This window comes from Lepidochelys kempii, chromosome 21 (assembly GCF_965140265.1).
Source record: "Lepidochelys kempii isolate rLepKem1 chromosome 21, rLepKem1.hap2, whole genome shotgun sequence".
Classification (NCBI taxonomy): Eukaryota; Metazoa; Chordata; order Testudines; family Cheloniidae; genus Lepidochelys; species Lepidochelys kempii.
Window position 1 is genome coordinate 7,247,180 of NC_133276.1, and position 20,872 is coordinate 7,268,051.

General features: G+C 43.3%; 1 protein-coding gene across 4 annotated transcripts in view; it reads left to right on the top strand.

Moving 5' to 3' along the window:
- Positions 1–20,534, top strand: part of DSTYK (dual serine/threonine and tyrosine protein kinase) — a 61,150-nt gene extending 40,616 nt beyond the window's left edge. Inside the window, exons 4-13 of one of the 4 annotated variants that reach the window (XM_073320147.1) lie at positions 3,291–3,523; positions 4,098–4,181; positions 7,341–7,517; positions 7,921–8,050; positions 9,167–9,323; positions 10,102–10,234; positions 11,990–12,103; positions 12,678–12,792; positions 13,751–13,885; positions 16,030–20,534. In XM_073320147.1, coding sequence (XP_073176248.1) covers positions 3,291–3,523; positions 4,098–4,181; positions 7,341–7,517; positions 7,921–8,050; positions 9,167–9,323; positions 10,102–10,234; positions 11,990–12,103; positions 12,678–12,792; positions 13,751–13,885; positions 16,030–16,217 — 1,466 coding nt within the window. In that variant the 3' untranslated portion in view covers positions 16,218–20,534. The remainder of the gene's footprint in view (positions 1–3,290; positions 3,524–4,097; positions 4,182–7,340; positions 7,518–7,920; positions 8,051–9,166; positions 9,324–10,101; positions 10,235–11,989; positions 12,104–12,677; positions 12,793–13,750; positions 13,886–16,029) is intronic. The other 3 variants (XM_073320148.1, XR_012155832.1, XM_073320149.1) reach the window with 3 other exon arrangements.
- The last annotated feature ends 338 nt before the right edge of the window (positions 20,535–20,872 follow it).

Here is a 20,872-nt window from a genome sequence, read left to right on the forward strand (position 1 = left end):
GTACAGCCATAATCATGAAGGGTTGGTCTACACTGCAGTGTTGGTTTGAGTTAATTCTGCTTGAGTGAGAGTGTCCACACTGAAATAACACTTGATTAAAAGTGTTATTAGTGTCCTGGAGTAATTAAATCCCCACTGTATTAGAATCATAGAATATCAGGGTTGGAAGGGACCCCAGAAGGTCATCTAGTCCAACCCCCTGCTCAAAGCAGGACCAATTCCCAGTTAAATCATCCCAGCCAGGGCTTTGTCAAGCCTGACCTTAAAAACCTCTAAGGAAGGAGATTCTACCACCTCCCTAGGTAACGCATTCCAGTGTTTCACCACCCTCTTAGTGAAAAAGTTTTTCCTAATATCCAATCTAAACCTTCCCCACTGCAACTTGAGACCATTACTCCTCGTTCTGTCATCTGCTACCATTGAGAACAGTCTAGAGCCATCCTCTTTGGAACCCCCTTTCAGGTAGTTGAAAGCAGCTATCAAATCCCCCCTCATTCTTCTCTTCTGCAGGCTAAACAAGCCCAGCTCCCTCAGCCTCTCCTCATAACTCATGTGTTCCAGTCCCCTAATCATTTTTGTTGCCCTTCGCTGGACTCTCTCCAATTTATCCACATCCTTCTTGAAGTGTGGGGCCCAAAACTGGACACAGTACTCCAGATGAGGCCTCACCAATGTTGAATAGAGGGGAACGATCACATCCCTCGATCTGCTCGCTATGCTCCTTCTTATACATCCCAAAATGCCATTGGCCTTCTTGGCAACAAGGGCACACTGCTGACTCATATCCAGCTTCTCATCCACTGTCACCCCTAGGTCCTTTTCCGCAGAACTGCTGCCTAGCCATTCGGTCCCTAGTCTGTAGCTGTGCATTGGGTTCTTCCGTCCTAAGTGCAGGACCCTTTGAGATTTTTTAAAGATTATTTGAGCATCAGCAGCACTCAAGCTTCAGCCCACATCCCCTGCTGGGCCAGGTAGCTAGAGTTTAAAGCATCATTTAACTGGAGCTAGAGACTTTGTGTGAATGGGAGTTGGGTTATGGGCACCATGTTGCGCTTGGAGCTAAACAAGTCCTCGGGCTTTATCTGTGCTACAGTCAGACTGCAATCAGATGTGACTGCAGCTTGGGGAGGTGTACCTACACCTAGCTTTAATCTAGCTAGTGCAGTTAAAAATAGCAGTGAAGACATGATTGCACAGGCTAGCAACGAAAGTATGTACCCAAAGTCCCTAGTAAGCGTGTACATCCCATGTTGAAGTCTGTGCTGCTATGTCTCCACTGCTTTTTTCTTTTAGCTGCATTAGGTAGTTTAAAGCTAGTGTGAGTGTGTCTACTTGAGATCTAATCGCGCTTTCAACTGTAATGTAGACGTAGCCTTTAGTGAGTACATGCCTTCAGCGTGCACGCAGTTGTATAGAGCTGGGCATTCAGGAGAATGTAAAACCAGACTGCAGTAACTTGAGGGCCAACAGCATTTGAGAGTTTTTGCTGCAGGAAGGAAGGTAGATTCTCCTGTTGTGGCCTCTGATGTCATAAGTCAGTCACTTGATTTTATGTTTAAAGAAGCTAGACTCTCTCCCTTTGGATTTTGTGTTCAAATACAGGGCTCCAGCCTGACCTCTGAGCGTTGCTGTAGAACTGGGGAAACTGGCTGTGGTGCATGCAACTTGACCAGCTAGTTACCTCTTGAATAATACTTGGCATTTTGTATACCAAGCATTGAATAAGCACCAGATAATCTTTGTGATGTGAGGAATAATGTGGAGGAACTGAGGTACAGCAATAAGTGGTTTGCATGAGACCTTGCTTTTAACAGAGCTCAGACCAGATTTCAGTTCTGACTGGGAAATCGCTGTGATGTGCATTTGAAATCAGAGGGCAGGGTAATTCTTGTCCCCTTCCATCTTGAGGGTTAGATGGGAGGTTGGCAAGTACATCACGAGAGAGACTGACTCGTATAGCAGCCTTCTGAAAACAAGCTTTAGTGCCCAATTGGGAGCTAATTATAAGCTCCTTGGGGCAGGAGGGACCCTTTCGTTCTGTCTGTATAGTGTCTACACAATGGGGCTCTGTTCTATGACTGGGTTACTACAATACTACTGCTAATAATAGTCCTATAAATGTAAACAATCGGGCACAAGCATTGCAGTGGTGTGTATGTTGTTCTCACAGGCTATTAAGTTGGCTTGAAATTGCCGTAGGGCGTGCAAGGAATCAAAAAGTATATTTAGAGACTTGAGTCTCAAACTTTTTTGCATTTAGTGGAGCAGATAGCTTTTCAGTGAACTTAGTGCTGAGAACTAAAAAATTCTGTGTCTGAAAATGTACTGGAGGGGGTGAGATTGTGGCTTTGGAATGTCTGGGAATCACTGAGTTAGTTAAAAACAGGCAAATGGCCTGAATTCCCCCACCCTCCCAAATCACCATTTGAATATGCTTCAGAAACTACATACTCTCTGCAAAGAAAGTTGATCTAATATGTAATGCTTTGCTCATCTTTTTTTTTTTTTTTTTTAAGCCTTGAAACATTTGCTAGTTGAATGGTGAGCAAAATATTTAGTCACATCAAGAGCAGGAGTGTATTAAAACCTTCCTAATATTTCTCTTACTGGGAAACAAGTACACAACAAAGAAAAGTACACAACTCAATCACCAAGGGGTCAAATGGTGAATGAATTAGCCTTTCATCTGTGTCTTTGGTCCTAGATTTAGTATATGGCCCTAGGGATGCAGTGGGATGCATGCCTGTAGAACAAGCTTGCACAGCTTCCACCTGCTTTTAAGCCCAGTTTGTTGTGATTTTGAAAGAACAGTGCTAATCATCCTACTTCAGAACATCTCTTCTTTCCTCCCTGCCCACCCCCACCCCCCAAAATAAAACAAAACCAAAGCGCCCCCCCCATCTCAGTCTTTTCATCTTACTGTAATGCTCCCTTGGGAGCAGTGGAGGGGCCCCTGTCCACATGGTTTCAACTAGCTTTCTTTCACAAACTATTGTTAGCAGCAGTTTGTCCAAGAGCATAAACAGGACCTAGAAGTCAAAACTCAAGATAATTACTCAATTACTCAATAATTACTCAAGATAATAACTCAAGATATTAACTAACATTTAATAGTGTTAGAAGGGGTGGAGGGTGAGCAGAAAGTGTCGAGACAAGTGCTGTCATAAGCTTGTGCTGTAGCTGCTTTGCAAAACACAGTGCAGAAGCTTGTCATGTTTGACTGCTAATAGTACAGTTGTGATGCCTTTGTGTCCTGGCTGTACAAATTTTTCCTTCCTTCCTTCTTGCAGACATTATAATTCCTGAGAATGGGGAGCCTGTGAGTTCCAAGGACATTAAATGTTGCATTAAGCAAATCCAGGAACTGATCATTTCTCGGTTAAACCAAGCGGTTGCCAACAAATTGATAAGCTCCGTAGACTACCTGCGTGAAAGCTTTGTGGGGACGCTGGAGAGATGCCTGAGGAGTCTGGAGAAGTCTCAGGATGTTTCAGTACATATCACGAGCAATTATCTCAAACAGGTACGGTAGCTCAAACAGTTGCTGAGAATTTTCGTAGCGTTATTTTTTTACAAAGAATTTTGTTGGACTGTCACAGCAAGACTTGACTTTATCCTGATAGCATAAGAGAGCAGCACTAAAAAAACAAGGAAGAGTTGGGCAAAGCTACAATACAAATACAAGCCCTACTAAAATCAATAGAAGGAAGCAGAAATCTTTGAGAAACTGACGTAGTGGCTAGAGAAGAGGGGGTAGAATTGGGGAATTGTAGATTCTATTCTCCCCTCTTCTCAGGCTTGCTGTATGATCTCTGCCAAGTCACTTAACGTCCCTCTTGGTTTCCCAGTCTGTAAAATGGTGATAATTACCTGTCTATGTAAGGGTGTGGTAAGGATTAAATACACGGAGTAATCTGGTCTGGTAGACTGGGAGCCATCTGCAACATCGGGTATAGACCATTGCCAGAGGCAAGATACAAGATTTGCAGGACCAGTGCTCTTATTTGTTCTAGGTCGGTTTTCCATACTGAATCAGAATTAAGCAAGTCATGGGTCCTACTTTGCTAATTCTCCCCCTCCTCCCCTCCCCCCTCCAGATATTAAATGCAGCCTATCACGTTGAAGTCACTTTTCACTCGGGCTCATCAGTAACCAGAATGCTTTGGGAACAGATCAAACAGGTACGAATTGTCTACATTCCTTTCTGTTTGGACTGTAAAATAGACTAGTTACTATCACACCTTGAGTCTCGTACTAGAACGATGGACTGCTTGGATTATAAACGCTGCAGGGATTGCTTATGAAACTTTGATACTAAATATTAATAACTTCTGCTTGTCTCTGTTCTGCAGAATTATACTTCTTTTTACAAGCCATAAATGTGCAAATTAATAATGTGCCCCTAAAAGGGTGCTGGATGCTTCACAAAGCGAAGAATTGACTTGATGGTTGCTTGTTACAAGTATTCAGGCAAACCACTATATTATTATTTATTATTTGAGTGAGTGTCCATACAGATTCTGCTCTTCGTACATGAGATTAGATTCTTTTGTGATTGTGCCTGTGCCCGGAGTACCTTTTCATTCCTCATAATGGAAGGCATAGGGGGCGTGGGGCAGCAGCCTCCTGCAATCAGTTCCTTCTTACTGCCCGTTGCGGTTCCTGTATGGATGTTCCTAACTTTGTGCAGCTAGGACGCTATTTTTTTTTCTTCCTACTGTGGGGGGCGGGGGGAGTGCTGGTCTTTGTCTAGTATTGATCGATCGGTTTTCTTTGCCAATTGGCTTTACTTACTTAATCTTAAACAGAGTAGTGAGAAGGTTTCTGCTACGCAAGGAATCCCTTTCTTGTATAGATCGACTGTACAAGGGCAGACCCAAGTCATTGGAGTTCAAGGTCTGCCCATCCTGCACCTGCTATTCCTGTGAATGTCTAGCAGTCCCAATGGCTGTTGTGCTTTGGAGCAGTGAGGATCTGGCAGAGTTCAAGATCATTTCTGAGAGGCACTGGAAGATCATCAGGGATGCAGAGCAGCCCTCCTGGTACCCACTCATTTGTCATCCTCCCTGACCGTACCAGCCATGGCAGTACTGGTCTCCCTACAAGTGAGCCTCTGTTCTAGGAAGTGAGCTTTGTCCACTGTCTCCAGAGCCAGATCCCCCTCACCAAAGAAGCTGTCTTGGGCTTCTCTCCTGTCTGTGTCTGCTTATGGAGGGTGAGAGGGAATATGGTGGAGATTATTACTACTCCACAGATTTATCAGCCTCTGGCCATCTCCATCTGCAGATAGAAGTAGTTAAGCCCCCAACTGCTACTTCTGTGGATGAGCTTAAAGCCCTTCCAAGACCTTGCTAAAAGTGTTGAAGACCCTAAATATTCCACTGGAAGTCATGCAAGAACATGCTGAGTGTCTGTCTTCTGAATGTCCTGCAGCCTTCCTCTGCAGTGTAACTGGCCATGCCCATTGGTGACTGACCACTTGACTTGGCATACAGTGGCCTCGGTCACAGCAACATCAAAAGGGGCTGTTGGATACCAGGTACCTGTGAAAGGGTTTGAATATTTTACTAGCACCCTACCCCGGGACTCTTTTTAATAGCGCAGGTGGCTCATGGAAAGTTGAGGCACCAAAGCCCGCCCAAGTCTACCCATGTGGATAAAGACCCCAAGAAACGAGATCTATTTCAAGAAGAAGGTATACTCCTCAGCAAGCCTTCAGATATGAGTGGCAAATAATCAGGTGCTGCTACCAGAGAAGGACTTCCTGTTACGGTACATTTTCCATTTTTACGGACAGACTCCTGAAGGGCCAGCACAAGGAATTGAAATCCCTTATAAAGGCCAGCTCACTGCCTGAATGGCACTTCAAGCAGCATTTGATGCATTGGCTGCAGCAGCCAGGTTCATGGCTGCAGGCATCAGGAAATCCACCAGAGGTCCAAGTCACCATCAGCCCTCCTGTTTGAGGGCAACAAGTTCTTTAATCGTGATATGGATGAGGAACTTAATTCCCTAAAAGACTCCAAAGCCACCTTGAAATTCTTGGGTCAGTATGTCCCAGCCCCAGAGAGGAAGTTACCGTGATACAGACTGAAACTAGTCTCAATGCTATCCGCAGCTACTGACTTTAGAGCTGCTGAGGAAGGGGTAGTGATTTTACTGAGTCTGCCCCACAGTGTGGGGCTTCAAGCAAAAATGGTGTTTTATTTGTTTTTTTGCATTTGGGCAGACCTCCCTCAGCTCCTCCTTCCAGGCCTCTCTTTGACAACAGCCTGTCCTGCTTCCAGGAAGCCTGGGATGGGATAACCAAGGACTGCTGAGTCTTGATGATCCAGGTTCAAGCTGTTTTTATCCCCTAAGTCCTCCTTCAGGGGCCTTTCTCATCAGAGGCTGAGGGAGTCCACTTCTTGCTTCACTTAAATGGGAGTGGTAGAGGAAGTCCACACCCCCACAGAGTTCAGGGGCCAGGGACTTCATTCCCACTGCATCCTAATTTCAAAGTTGGGAGACTCCTCACCTATCTTTGTCTCAATGCTTTTTTAGCCATTGCTTCAAATTCTGCATGGTTACCCTGGACTTTATAATCTCCTCTCTGGATCCCATGGACTGGCTCACTGCTCTTGACCTTCAAGGTATGTATTTTCCCATCTTAATCCTTCCAGCTCATGGATTCCTGGCAAGAACTTCCATACTATCAGCAGAGTTCTACCCTTTGGTCTCTCAGCATCCCGATAGGTGTTCACCTAAGTCCTAGCTGTGGTGGCTGCCCACCTAAAGGCAAGGTATCAAGGTGCATCTGTAATGGACAATGGGCTGGTTGGTACAGGGGAGCTCCCACAGCAAGTGACCGACCTTGCTTCAAAAGACACTAAACTGCTTTTTATCACCAAGTGTAGAATCTTTGTGGACAACAACTTGAACAATTACTTACAGTAACTGTGATTCTTCAGATGTGTTGTCCACAAAGATGCCATGACCCACTCTCCTTCCCTGATGATTGAAATTCTGCTCCTAGGGGATCCTTATTGGAAGGAATGGAGTACAGGTGCAGCTGGCCCTGCCCACTTAGCTACAGGGAGCAAGGGGGTGCAGAGTGCAGATGTGGCTCCAATGAAACATTGCTATTCAAAAGAAACTGGACTCATGCACATAGGGCACCTGCATGCCGAGAGTAAAAGCTGTGTGGGCAACTCATCTCAAAGAACCATACTTGCTCTTCTTTCTGAACCCAGTTCTGTCCTCAGATGACCTCTTAAGATTTCAAAAGAAGGAAGTAGCATATCAGGCCTTAGGGCAAGATTTGGCCCTTCAGTTTAATTGGTTTAGTCCTGTTCTGTTAGATAGTTCAGCGGATTACCTGGGTTAGCCCACCTGCTATCACCATGGAGTGGAAGCGGAAAGTAGCTCAGGATGCTATTGAGAGCCTCAGCGCCTCCAAGCTGGCGAAGAGCATCTGCAGCCAATTCCGGACCAGGCTAAACAGCTCTCACGAGGCTTTTGCAGCCTCTCTGCGACAGGTAGGTGTGGGGCTGTGAGGTGGGCAGTGCAAATGCAGAGCCTCATGAGGAGAAACAAATTGGGGTTTCTGTACAGTGCCACTCTGGGAAACCAGAACTGTCACAAGTGAGGTGGCCAAATGGTGGGCAGAATAGTCAGCCCATTGCTGTCCTCTTCAGTGTAGAAGTATTGCCTGTCTAGTGGGAGACACTCTGGCTTGTGATGCTTCAGCTTCATTAGCATGGCAAGCTAACTTAGAGCCATCCCTGCAATGAAGTGGGTGCCCTAATGAAATGAGCCATCTTGAAAATGGGACCCCATAGACTCCAGTGTCTTGCCTTGCTTTCACCTTTTGCTTCTATGTGAGGCATGTGACCATGTGGAATGACTCTACACATAATCTCTGGCCTTCTGTCTTGGTAGCTAGAGGCTGGCCATTCAGGCAGGCTGGAGAAAACAGAAGACCTTTGGCTGAAGGTGCGGAAAGACCATGCCCCTCGGCTAGCACGCCTCTCGCTGGAGAGCAGGTCTCTGCAAGATGTGTTGTTACATGGTGAGCATCTACACCCGATCTTCTTTCCAGCCTCTTGCGAGGGTGTGTCTTGGATTAGTTCTGTCCTGCTTCTGCAGGGGTTGGGAGAGCAAGGGCAAGGGGGACTCCTCATCTAGCTGTAGATTATTATACCAGAATAGTGTTGACTGGAACGCTGATTTGCTTCTGACTTTGCTTCTACTTGACACTTGCCAACTAAGTCGACGTATTGGGTATGGTTGCTCCGAGGCCTGCAGGCCTATGAAAGGGGAAAACCTTGCCCATCTTCTAGTATAGGATGTTGTGGGAAGGCTGATCAGGGGGCAGTAGGATGGATAGCTAAAAACAATTAGTTTGTAGACTCAGAACTGGGAGAATTCTATGGAGGGGCGGGGTGTAAATTATAGAACTTTGCAAAGCTAATTGTTTAAATCAAATATACTTCAATGCTGTGCTCATTTTTAAAAAGAAAAACTTTACAACAAATTTGTGGGCCTAACAAGAACTTTTAGGCAGGCTCGATAAAGATACAGAGATTTGTTTTGAAGACTTACTCTTAAATCCTATGAGACTCCCTGGGATGATTCATAGGGTTGGTAATGGGATATGGAACCACCAACTTCTGTGGTCATGGGATCAAACCCAGCCTTTGTGGGTACTGACCAAAAAGCTTGTCTGAGGGTTGTGTGGCTTGTATGCTGCTAGCTGGAATGATTCCTGTTCGTTTACAGATAGGTGTCTATATCCTAAACCACCACAACCATTGCTATGTCTCCTGCGTTGGCAGTCTCAGATTAGACAAAGGATTGAATGAGCAATGAAGATAGAACTCCCCTTTTTCCTCTTTGGTACCTCATCATATGGGGGTGAGTCACACTTGCAGAAGAGTTCAGAGAGCGATTGTACAGGGCTGTTGGCTGTTCTGCATATAAATATTGTGGCCTATACCAGTTCCAATATAGCACCGACCTAACAACTAAACTATCTGATTTCAAGAAGGACCTACCTACCTCCCTCTGAATGTGAATGTGAAATACTAGTTCAGTTTATGGCATCATCCTAGCCAGATACTGATGCTAGAGGGGAAGAACGTGGAAAATTTACCTCTGATCAAACTGACACGTTGTGTGTTTGCAGGTAAACCGAAGCTAGGCCGTGAGCTGGGCCGAGGGCAGTATGGAGTGGTGTACTTGTGTGATAGTTGGGGAGGCCATTTCCCATGTGCACTCAAATCCGTCGTCCCTCCAGACGAGAAGCACTGGAATGACCTTGCACTTGAGTTTCACTATATGAGGTGTGTATTGGTAAACTCTCCTCTAATCTGCAAATGCCAGCTGAACCTGGTTAGATTCAGATAGCTATGCAGGTTGGCTTACGTGGCTTGAGGCAGAGACTTTGGTCCAGTGTAGTTCCTTGCTGCTCCCAGTAACTTGGTCAGTGCTGAGGATTGCCACTAAATGCTGCACAACTTTGAGTGAGGACTTTCAGATGACTGTCAATGCTACTTATAGAATAGACAAGACAGTGCAAAGCTCACCTGCTGTCCCACCTCATCTCTCCCCAGGGCTGATTCTCTTGTGTCTGCAATACTCGCGTCCTCTGCTGCTTCATGCAATAAAAGTCAGAGTTAGTATTGCATAGTGTTGCACAGTTGTCCCTGTCCTGGCCTTGGTATCTAATGTACTGTCTCTCCCTTCATCTAGTACCGTGCACTCTTTCTGCCCAAAGTGTACTATTCTGCATTCACTGAACAAAATGACAGTGGGACTACAATGTAGGAAACGTAACCAGCCTTGGCTGTATAGAGCTGCCTATACTGCAGTGCAGACAATTCTGTTACAACACACTGACTCAGTGATCTGTCCTTTGCTGTAGCCATAGTGGTGGTAGCAATGAGCAGCATTGTCAGTCCTCTCCTGTCTTGTCCTACTACGCTTGTTAAGAGCCCAGATGTTGGGTCCTTTATAAGGAGGCTAGGCTTGATGTAAGAGGGAAGGAGGGGAACTAGGCAGAATTGTAGTCTATGGGAATATATTCCCAGATGTTGATCTGTTCTGATTTTGTTTCTACAGGTCTTTACCAAAGCATGAGCGACTGGTAGATCTCCATGGGTCTGTGATAGATTACAGCTATGGGGGAGGTTCCAGCATTGCTGTCCTACTGATAATGGAACGGTTGCACAGAGATCTCTACACAGGACTAAGGGTGAGAAGGAAAAATGGCTGGAAGCACCAATTGAATTCATAAACTGGTCTAGAAGAAAGCTATTGGTCTGTTTACCACTTTCTGGTGTCATTTCCCTCAATATATTTGTAACTGACTTTAGTCAGAGCAAGTATTTGTTTAGCAATACATGGAAGGCATGTCATGCATCCATGTACAATCTCAGCAGCACTCAAAGTGATGAGAATGGCAGATTACTTAACTGTGACTGTTGCAAATTTTGTGTTTGCATGTAAAATTTAGCTTTAGCCAGTTCTGGTCTGTGATTCAAACGGCCAGGAAGCTAAATGTGCAAGTGGACCATATCTTTGATTTGCTAAATTTGGGCTGCAGAACAACCATAAAAATACATCTGAGTACATCTTTGGAGAACTTTTGACATACCTAGGCCGAGTTTTAATTATGGATCTGTAATGTTTTAGGAGCTTCCAATTCTCCTTTACATGAAGGCCCTCTTATACTGCTGGAGTGGTGTAAAGCGACATTAGTGTAGCTGAGAGTTCAGGCCTGCAAATGGCCATTTTAAGTAGGAAAAGCTGTGTTGGCCTATTTTAAACAGGCTACCATACTGCCAGTGTATCTGACAGTGAAAGTCCCCTAAAAGGGAAGTCACTAGCTGAAGGCTCAAATGCTAGATGGAATCGATACTTGAATTTCCCAGGGTATAACTCTCAGCTTCTATGTGAGAGGTCCAGTTCAGGTGCTTTTTCAGATTGCGGTTTGCAGCTATGTTCTGCAGCACCTTACACTTCAAAAATCCCTCTCAGCCCAGGGAACTTTTGGGGAATCACTTCACCCATACTGCCAACCTGAAGCACATCCACCTGTGGGGTGGAACATAGCAGCTGTCTAGCAGAACAGTGATACTAGACTATCTAGACCAGAAAGTGAAGAACGCTCTTTTGCTTGACAAACCCAATTGAACAGTTGGTGCTTCAAACTGTTGTAAACAGCATGAAGCTGGGACGCTGTGCCCTGTGTCGGTATAGCAGTAGAATGGACAACACTTAGTTTGATTTAAACACACAAAGGCATAAAATATAAGAATAATAAAAAACCTAGATTGTGTACTGTAGAAGTGAAAGGAAACATGACTTCTTGGGGTAGTGGTCTATAACCAAGATCTTCCTGAAGGGGAAGTCTTCAGGATGGAGTACAGTTGCATTGCTGTAATAGTTACATAATCCTTTAATCTGGCTGAGACTACTGTACTGTGTTTGATCTGACCGGTATTGGTGAAGGTGGCATAAGAGCTGTTGCATTGCTTGATCTTTAGCAGCTGACAACTTGGAATGTTTCGGATACCTTACTTTCAGAAGTCATGTGGCCTTTTTGCTGTTGGCACATCCATCCCTTTCATCTTGCTGCCTGCAGTCCTCGCTGACTCCATCAAGCTGTCTGTACCAGTTTAGCAGCCACTTCAGGAGTAAATAGTGGGATCATGACGGCATGTTTCGTTACTGATCAAAAGAACTAAACAGACCAGGATAAGCAGATACCATGTTCAGAATCTTGTTAAACTAATGTACCAGGATGTTGGCAACAAAAGCAGCTCGTGCCAAGTCCATTCCATTGCTTGGCATTCACCCATGGCTCTGGCAGGAGCTCCTTGCATGTGTTAAAGGGTCACTTAGTAGCTAGATATTATTTACTGGAAAGGACCAGGAAATCCCACAAATACAAAATAATTTACATTTGTGGGATTAGTAAATCCTCCTGTGTGCACCTCTTCCTCAGGCTGGGCTGATACTGGAGACACGATTGCAGATTGCCCTGGATGTAGTTGAAGGGATCCGGTTTCTGCACAGTCAGGGGCTTGTTCATCGGGACATCAAACTTAAAAATGTATTGGTAAGGGTGATCTTTCTATACTTCACTTTCTCTTGGTTAGTCTCTAAAAGCCTTTTTATCTCCACTGCCAAAGGGGAACTAATAAATTGTTTGTAACATTGACAGTAAATGAAATAATGGCCTTATTCACGTAAATGTTTCCGTAAGAAGACTTGTGAACAAATGCTTTTCACTTTGATGGCACTCTTCATGAACTCCTCAAAACACTTACTACAAATATTAGTATCACAATGTCCCTGTCAGCTGTAGAAGCATTATTATTATTTTGCAAGTGGGTTGGAGGTGAAATGACTTGTGAGAGGATAGTTTGTTACAGATGGGATTAGATTTAGGACTTTCTGGTTCCTGGTCCTGTTCTCACACTTCTAGACCATACCTCCTGGTTAATAAACATGTAAAAACTTGTCCTGTTACTTACTCTTTTCTTACAGTCCTATAGCAGTCAGTAATTAGTGCAAACTCCCAACAATTCAAACACGAATACATTTTTGTAAAGTTGCTTTTAATATTAAAAAGCCAATAATAGGGTTGAAAGCATGATTAACCATCACCTGATGTATGGATGGCTCTACAGCTTGACAAAAAGAATCGAGCCAAAATCACGGACCTGGGATTCTGCAAGCCTGAGGCTATGATGTCTGGCAGTATTGTTGGGACACCCATCCATATGGCTCCTGAGCTCTTTACAGGTAAGGTGGTGAATGGAATCTTCTATTGACTGTCTGCAGCTCCAGTCCTGAAGGCCCCAAACTCTGTACTATGCCTTTTAACTCTGGAGGGGGAAAACATAGTCAAAACTGTGCATTTAACTTCACCTTCCTGTATTTTCAGTCTAAGTGATGATCATCTCCATTCTTTTTTCCTTTTATGAGAAGAGAGATTACTATGGGATTCATATGGCCTACAGAAGTCAATAACAAATTAATACACTGGAAAGGCTATTGGAGTTATTTAATCTCTCTGGTACAAACCATTTTAGAAAAAAAGGTCAGCTGTGTTTTAGGGTCTGATAAACGGTTTCATACAAATCGTAGAGTAAGTTGGGGAAATTCAGAGTTGAGGATGGGAAATGAACCTAGATATCCTCCCCAAGATGAAATAAATCTTGACTCAAAATTTGACTCGCAGCATTATGGCTCTGACACCAACTATTTTTCCTTTTTAAATTCTCTCTCCCCCCCCCCATTTTTGGGGGGGTCTATTTCATTTTTTACAGTAGTTTCTAAAGGGCTCCACCAGGATCAGAACCCTATCCTGTTAGGTGCAGCACAAAAATGTCACCAGGAACAGCATCTTTTTTAAGATTAGAGTGATCACAGCAAACCTGTTTGTGTATCCTTCAAAGGGTAACATGCAGATGCTCCTGATTTAATCAAGTGTTCATAGTTAACATGCTAGGTTCTGATCCTGAAAAGACTTAAGCATCTGCTTACCGTCTGTACATTGTAAGTAGTCCCCTGGGCTTTACTAGGACTGCTTTGAAGGATTGGAGGCCTTAGGTTGTTTCCATGCTGTACAATAACACACACCAGGCTGTGATGCAAATACTCAAATTAGTTTTGTACCTTTTATTTTATATTGGTGGCAAACTCTGGAGACGTTCATTTGTCCTGTTGCTCAAACCTGTTTGTTGCTCATTTGCCACAGGGAAATATGATAACTCAGTGGATGTTTATGCATTTGGTATCCTGTTTTGGTACATCTGTTCAGGACACGTGAAGTTACCAGAGGCCTTTGAGAGGTGCGCAAGCAAAGACCACCTTTGGAACAATGTTAGGAGAGGTATGTATGATTTTATGCTGCACTGCTGTTAGATGATCTACTACTGTGTGAAACCTCTTGGGAAAACTAAATCCTTTTTACCCCCTTCTAGTTTTTCTTAACTAGGAACTGTATTTTCAGTTCCAGCCTCCCTGTGGATTTACTGGCCTTTGAGTAAAAAGTGCACTGCAGACTGTCACCCTCCAAGAGTATAGATGGGTAAATGACACTGGACACTTTTTCCTCTCTAAAGATTAGCTGGAATCTGGGCAGACTTGAGTGGGATATGCTGAAGGCCTGTCACTTAAGGTTTAACTGAAATCTCTCTAGTTACTGGCACGGTTCTAAAATCGTTTCCGATAAAACACAACCTGTCCCTGCTGATTACTGTAACGGTGCTAGCACGACGTTTTAAATGCTATTCTTGCCTCCAAAGGACGATGTATGAAGGTGAGAAGGTAGAGTAAACCACATCCCAGAAACAGCCGGATATGTCATCATCCTTTAAGGAATGCTTAATTCCTTGCTCTTTCCAGGTGCCATCCGAATCCTTCACTCTCAAGTGTTTTGACTAGGTGCTAAAATTGTAAAATGCTGGGGATCATTGATGAGTAGAAGGTTGAAAATCTTTTACCATGGAAGACTGTCTATTATCGTTTCCCATTCTGAGCAATGAACTTCTACTTCCCAAGTTAGAAAATAGTTTAACAGTGCAGTTGCTATACTGTGGTAGCACATACTTTACGTGTATAAGTGCCTTATTCTTTTTAATGCCTGTCTACAACTTTTCCATGTATGAGAGACACTAAACCATGAATTTGTTCAGAAGGAAGCAAGATGTGCATTCATTCTCGTGTTCCAGGTCTGAGTTCTGCAGTTGTGGGCTAGCTACTGAAAAAGATCTTTCCCCTGTACTATTAAGCCTTTTCCTGTGGCCAGCTGCTCCAGTGGATCTGAATCATGCACATCCATACTTGGCTTGGTGCCTCCTGCCATTACCAGCTGTGGGATTTAACAGTACGCATTTCTACAGCTCCTAAAACCCCATCTGAAGTGGCTGGGGAAACTGCTGGGCACTGGTCTATTAATTTAGATCGACTAAATGGGCCAAAAGTATTAATGTAAGTCGGTCATTGTCCAACATTAAATCGTGTTAAACAAGGTCTGGGGTTTGGTATACAGGGACGCCAGGTCACTTAGTGATATGGCACAAACACCATTAAAAATCCTTTTAACCTTTAATAAAGGATGCAAAAAAGGAGGACAAACCGTTAAAGCATTTGAAATGTAAAGTATTAAATAGGGCTTTCAATTAATATCCCTTATTCCCTTTCACTGAAGAGAGTTTTAGGACCGTCCCTCTGTTCGACAGTTTTAGATGGTAAATAACTGTCCTTTTGGAAGAAAGGAGAAGTTAGTTGAGATGGTGGTTGTTAAAGTTTGATCCTGTTTCATCCCAAGTGGTATTTGGGATTTAGCAGGAGCCGGTAGAGTTGGTGAATTCATCTGGGTCCCCCTCTCTGGCCTGGCCTGGCCTGGTCTGGTCTGGTCCGGTCCGGGCATCTCTCAGGGTCCGGTTGATGAAGGACAAGGACCCAAGAGATCAAGGGGGGTGGCAGCCATGATGTGAAGCTTGTTCCAATAGCCAGATTTTTTTCTCACCAAAGTCTCTTCGTTATGGACCCCAAAAGGGAGGGATGTGTGTAATAGCTCATCCCCTTCATGATTTGGTCCACCAATTAGACCTAGTTTTGGACACACCAGTTTTGATTTTACCAATTTTTGGTTCTACACTTTTCTTGTTTACCAGGCACAGTCTTAACACAGTCCTGGGGTTATAGCAATAGGGCTTTTTGTTTGGACTAATTCAGTCTACTGACCTCCCTTTCTTACCTTTTTCCCATCATCATTTGTTGTGATAGGTTATTATTACATCTTATGATCTTAGGCTCATTTTTCCCAGGGAAGCTCCTAATTAGGATACATTTCTAGACCCAGTTATCACAACAGCACCTTCTTTACTAGGAGTGTCTTGAGAACTGCTAACATTGACTCTTCCCTAGCCACTATAATCTGAGCCACAGTGACTAACATCAAAGGATCTCCTATGCCTATTTAGTCAAGATTTTATAGCAGTTACCAGCCCCTGTTCTTCCTTTTTCCAGGAGTACGCCCAGAGCGCCTCCCTGCATTTGATGAGGAATGCTGGCAGCTGATGGAAGCTTGCTGGGATGGAGACCCTTCCCAGCGTCCCCTCCTGGGCATTGTCCAGCCCATGCTGCAGCGGATCATGGACAGACTCTGCAAGTCAAGCTCTGAACAGTCAAACAAAGGGTTAGATGATTCTACTTGAAGGAAACATGAAAGAACTGTTTTATTATGGGAGCACTCGGACCCCCTACTTGCAGTTGTCTTTTTGGAAGAAGTAGCTCTTTCTCGGTAACAGGAATTGCACTGGAGCAAACAAAAGATGTCTCGCCTCTGAGAGCATTATGGATGTTCCAACTTGGGTAGCAGCCAGAAAAATTCCACTCCAGTGCACAAGTTACCCCAGCCCCCATTTTTATTACAAAGATGAGTGAATAAATAAAAGATGGAGAATCCAGGCCATTTGGACTGCAAGGGATCTCTGCTAATCCCCTCCGGACTGACCAAAGGAAAAGCATCTAATGCTTTAGGTAGCAACTGAGTCCCTAGGGCTTTATTACTGCAGTTCTCACTCCGTGGTAACAGTTGAACCAAAGTATCTTCCATCTGCTGCTATCTGTGGTTGATCTTTAGTATATCCACCAGCTTTCCTTATCCTCAAAATGGAGCTTGGATGGTTTGGGGGACAAATGACGGTAACTACCTGGGGTGGAACCCTTAGGCTACAAGGGGTGGGGGGATATAAGTGTCGTTGTACATTAGCTTCTTACAACACTCAGTATGTTTACATTGACAGGATCAGAGCATCCACACTTTACCTAAGGGGGAATTTCTGCATTCCACTGCAGCAGAAATACCCCAAAATCATAAGCTATCTGACTTTTTTTCTTTTCTTCTGACTTACTGTTAACCTGAAAGACCACTTTTTGTAAACAAGTTATTGCTTCAGATAACTCTGCTTAATAGTGGTTGTTGGGGTGTCTAACCTGGCCTTTCTTTCCCAGGCTTTTGGGAAGATGGGGGACTTCAAACAAATGGCTCTGAGAAATTGCACATAGCGTTATAGAAACACAAGACGTCATTAGCAACTATTGACTGGTGTCCAAACCCACTGGAAAATTACCAGTTTGTGTTTTTAATTAAAAATGCTTTCCTCGTTTTGAACTAAGTGTAAAGGCAGTGACTGTTTTAAATTCTGGTAGAGACATTTTAAATAAGATTTCTTCAACTTTTTTAAAGTCATTTGCTGGGTGAAAAAGTACCCAAGGGAAAACAGGTCGGCGGGAGCGGGGGTGCAGCGGTTGCTGTGTCCACATCTGATCTCTGCACTTCCTTGGGCTTTGCAGTTTGGTTGTATTAAAAATTAGAGGTCAGTTGCAGGGTGTGTGTGGGGCAGGACAGTCCTGATACCCCTTACATGAAGGGCTCCTTCTGAAAATACACCCTTGCCACAGTGATTCCTCTGCATTTGGTTGGGCAAGGTTGATATTTAGTAGTGCTTGCGGGAAGGTGGGGGTAGAAGAATGGAATCTGAATGGAGGACACCTTTTGTATGTGTGAGGAAACTGATTACTTGGCAGTTTGTCCCCAGGTATAACAGCACACCCCCCCACCCCCTGGCTTCAGGAGATGGGGCAGGCAGAGGCTTCATTTTAACAGGAAATCTAGTGTGCCGTGTGCAAAACCATGCAGGCATGTAAAATTATTACACCTTGCTGCTGGAATTGACTAGGTGGTACAAAGCAAAATTACAGCCAGTTGCCTTTTGCCTGTTAACAGCTTGAACAAAGGAGAGGGATAAATAACCCTGCAGTGTTACTCAACAGTCTAGTTTAACCCATCTTCTGTGTGCAATAAAACTGAAATAATGCTTTTTAAAAAAGATTGCTTTTTACTTAACTACAGATGATGGCATAAAAACTGTAGTCATAGTTCCACAGACAGCTTGCAGCCTCTCCAGTAACTTGAATAGAAATGGGCAGCAGCTATAAATCACATGCCCAGAAAAACCAATCTTTTCAAAGCAGGACTATTACTAGGAACGTCACTGCCTTGGTGTATATCTATGCCACCAATGACTTTAACAGTATTAATCAGTTTTATATCCGTTTACTTTGTTCTGTGGTGGCTAGTAACTACGTTGAGAACTAGAAGAGTATAGGTCAGTATTTTTGCAGCGATAGACATAGTTTGTGTAACAAAACAAAAAAATAAATGAATAAAATTTAAATCTATATATGCAATTCCAGAAATGTCTTGTATAGCTTTCTCCTTTGTGGCACCTTCCTGACTTTTATCCTGTGCCTTTTTAATGCTGATTGTAAGTACCTTGAAGTCTTTGGGTTTTTTTGTTTTTGTTTTATGTATCCACAACAGAGGCCTGCACAAGTTTTCCCACACTTAATACACAGCCACTTTCCTACTCTCTTGCCGCCCCTCCCCTCCCCTCCCCCCCCCCCGTTTGGCACTTGACCTCTTGCATAGCAGATTTCACATCACCTCTTTTTTTGCTTCAGAAGTAAGAACTCTTCATTAAAGCAAAGGAATAACAAGATGCATAAATGATTATCCTGTTAAAAGGCTTTACTAGCTAATGATGTAACCAAAGGCAGTTATGTGAGTCTAATTCTAGCAGACCGAAAGGCAGTAACAAACTTGGATATTTGTTAATGTGTAATTGACAGACAGCCTTGTATAGGCTCTGTATTTCTCTCATATGAAGCAGCCTTCATGGCCTGCAGATGAATAGATAGATGGTACTATAAAATGTACCCTCGCTGTTAAGCATATAGAAAGAGCTCCATGTTATTTAACAAGAATTCTGGTGACTTCTGTTAGTATGTGGACCCAAATCAGTGGTGAGTGCCAGTAAAATAGTATCATTTGCTTATTTTAAACAAGACTCTCTCTGCATAAGACAGAAATCCTTCAAAAGGCTCAGGCTGCCTTAATGTGTGTTGCAAAAATATACAAACCAATGGCACACTCTGCCTCCAAAATCCACTAGATCTACCCAGCTTTCATTTCCAGCCTCTCTAAAGATGCAGAGGTGGGGTTTAGATCTAAAAGGATTTGAATGGAAGCTTTGCTTACTAAGCTGCATTCTGAGGTTTACGAACTGCCACTAATTTGCTGGCTGTTCCAGGTGCTCCAGCATAAAGCTTATTCTTCAGTCAGTGAGTTGGAAGCATGTAATAATAGGATAAATCTAATTTACCGAGCAAACATAGTTGCAAGGTTAAGACTTAAACTTGAAAGCTGATAGTAGCTTACTGTGCAAAGATAAGAGCCACTCATCCCTGATTGATTTACCAAGGTAGCAACTTTTCAGCTATTGCTCTGTCCAGGACAGAAGTGACTTGATTGTTTCATATACTACATATTGTGGAATGAGATGGAAGAAAATGCTTCCTAAATGCAGTGGAAGACTGGATCGTTGTGATGCTGGAGGACTCCAGCCTCAATGTTCTGATGCTTTGCCACTGCTGTTACTCACTGTATAGCTGTTAAATGTACTGTATATCTGGATGTATAGGACTTTCTTTGGCTGGGCAACTGCTGGTTGGTGGGTGGGGGAACCCGAACATGTATCTAAACCTACTTGAGAGGGTTGCTAACTACATTAAACAAACTCTACAGCTTGTTCGTTCCTTTTTAAACTAAAAAGCAAGCTGCTCCAGTTTACGCTTTGCACATTTTTTTTTGAATGGTGTTGCTAGCCTCTTTTTCCTCCTCAGTTTCTCTTTGGAGGGTTAGAGGATATTTACATTTATATTGGTTTACACATGGTGACAAGTTCTGTAGAATTTCAGAATGGGATTGAGTAATCCCTTTGCATCCCGTGGTGAAAGAATAGCTGTTCTTTCCTTTGTGTTTATATTGCATTCTCTGGACCTGCTGGTCCTACTTGAAGATCTAAAAGTGATGTGACTTTTTTTTTTTAAAGACTTTAATATTACAAGGGTTTCCTCTCCAGGAGAAAACAGGAGCACATCTGCATTTAAAAATTCCCTCAGGGGCTTAAGTGGCACTAATGTTAAAGGTTTTTATTTTTACTTTATGCCCTTTATTTTGGGAGCCTGTTGAACCTTGGCTGACTGAAGTTCAGTGGTGAAAACTGTTACATTTTCGGGGTTGGGGGAGAAATTAAGAACTGTACAGCCCCATTGTAATGCCTTTAGATTTTTGTATTGCTTTTTTTATTTTAAACTTTAAAGGACTGATGTATATTACATTGTTAAAGGAAAAGGTAACAAACTTACCAAGTGTGTAGGAAAAAGTGCAATAACCAGGAAATTGACATCCAGAACAAACTAAAATTTTCCCCTTGTATTATAACTTTCTGCAATACTAATTTCCTTTCTGTACCAGGTCCATAAGGGTATTTTTAAGAGATGTGACTGTGGGTTAAGAAGGCTTCATTTAGTGCTATTCTCAACTGTCTGTTTTATAGATATTATATATAATTGTTAGAATGCACAGAACACTGTGCTGTATAATAAAGGTCACATTAACATTTTAAGTTTTTGCATTATGTCTGGCTTGTTTTCCCCCTTGACTATACCCTATGTGTCTTCAGATAAAGTCCATAACCCATAAGTGCCTAGGAGCATTTGCTGAACTCCAGTGAAATGTTGCAAAGCTAAACCTAGCCCTTGGGATTGACACTGGTTTGCCTCTTATACTAGTGTAAATGAATAACTACAGTGATATCAGTGGAATTGGACCTGCATAAACCTGGTATGAAATGACTTCCCTCTTGTACTCTGCTATGGAGGATACTTTGGAATGGATAGGTAGTGCTCTGAGCTGATGCTTTCTGCACAATCCCCTTACTTTCATCATACTCCTTTTCAGTTC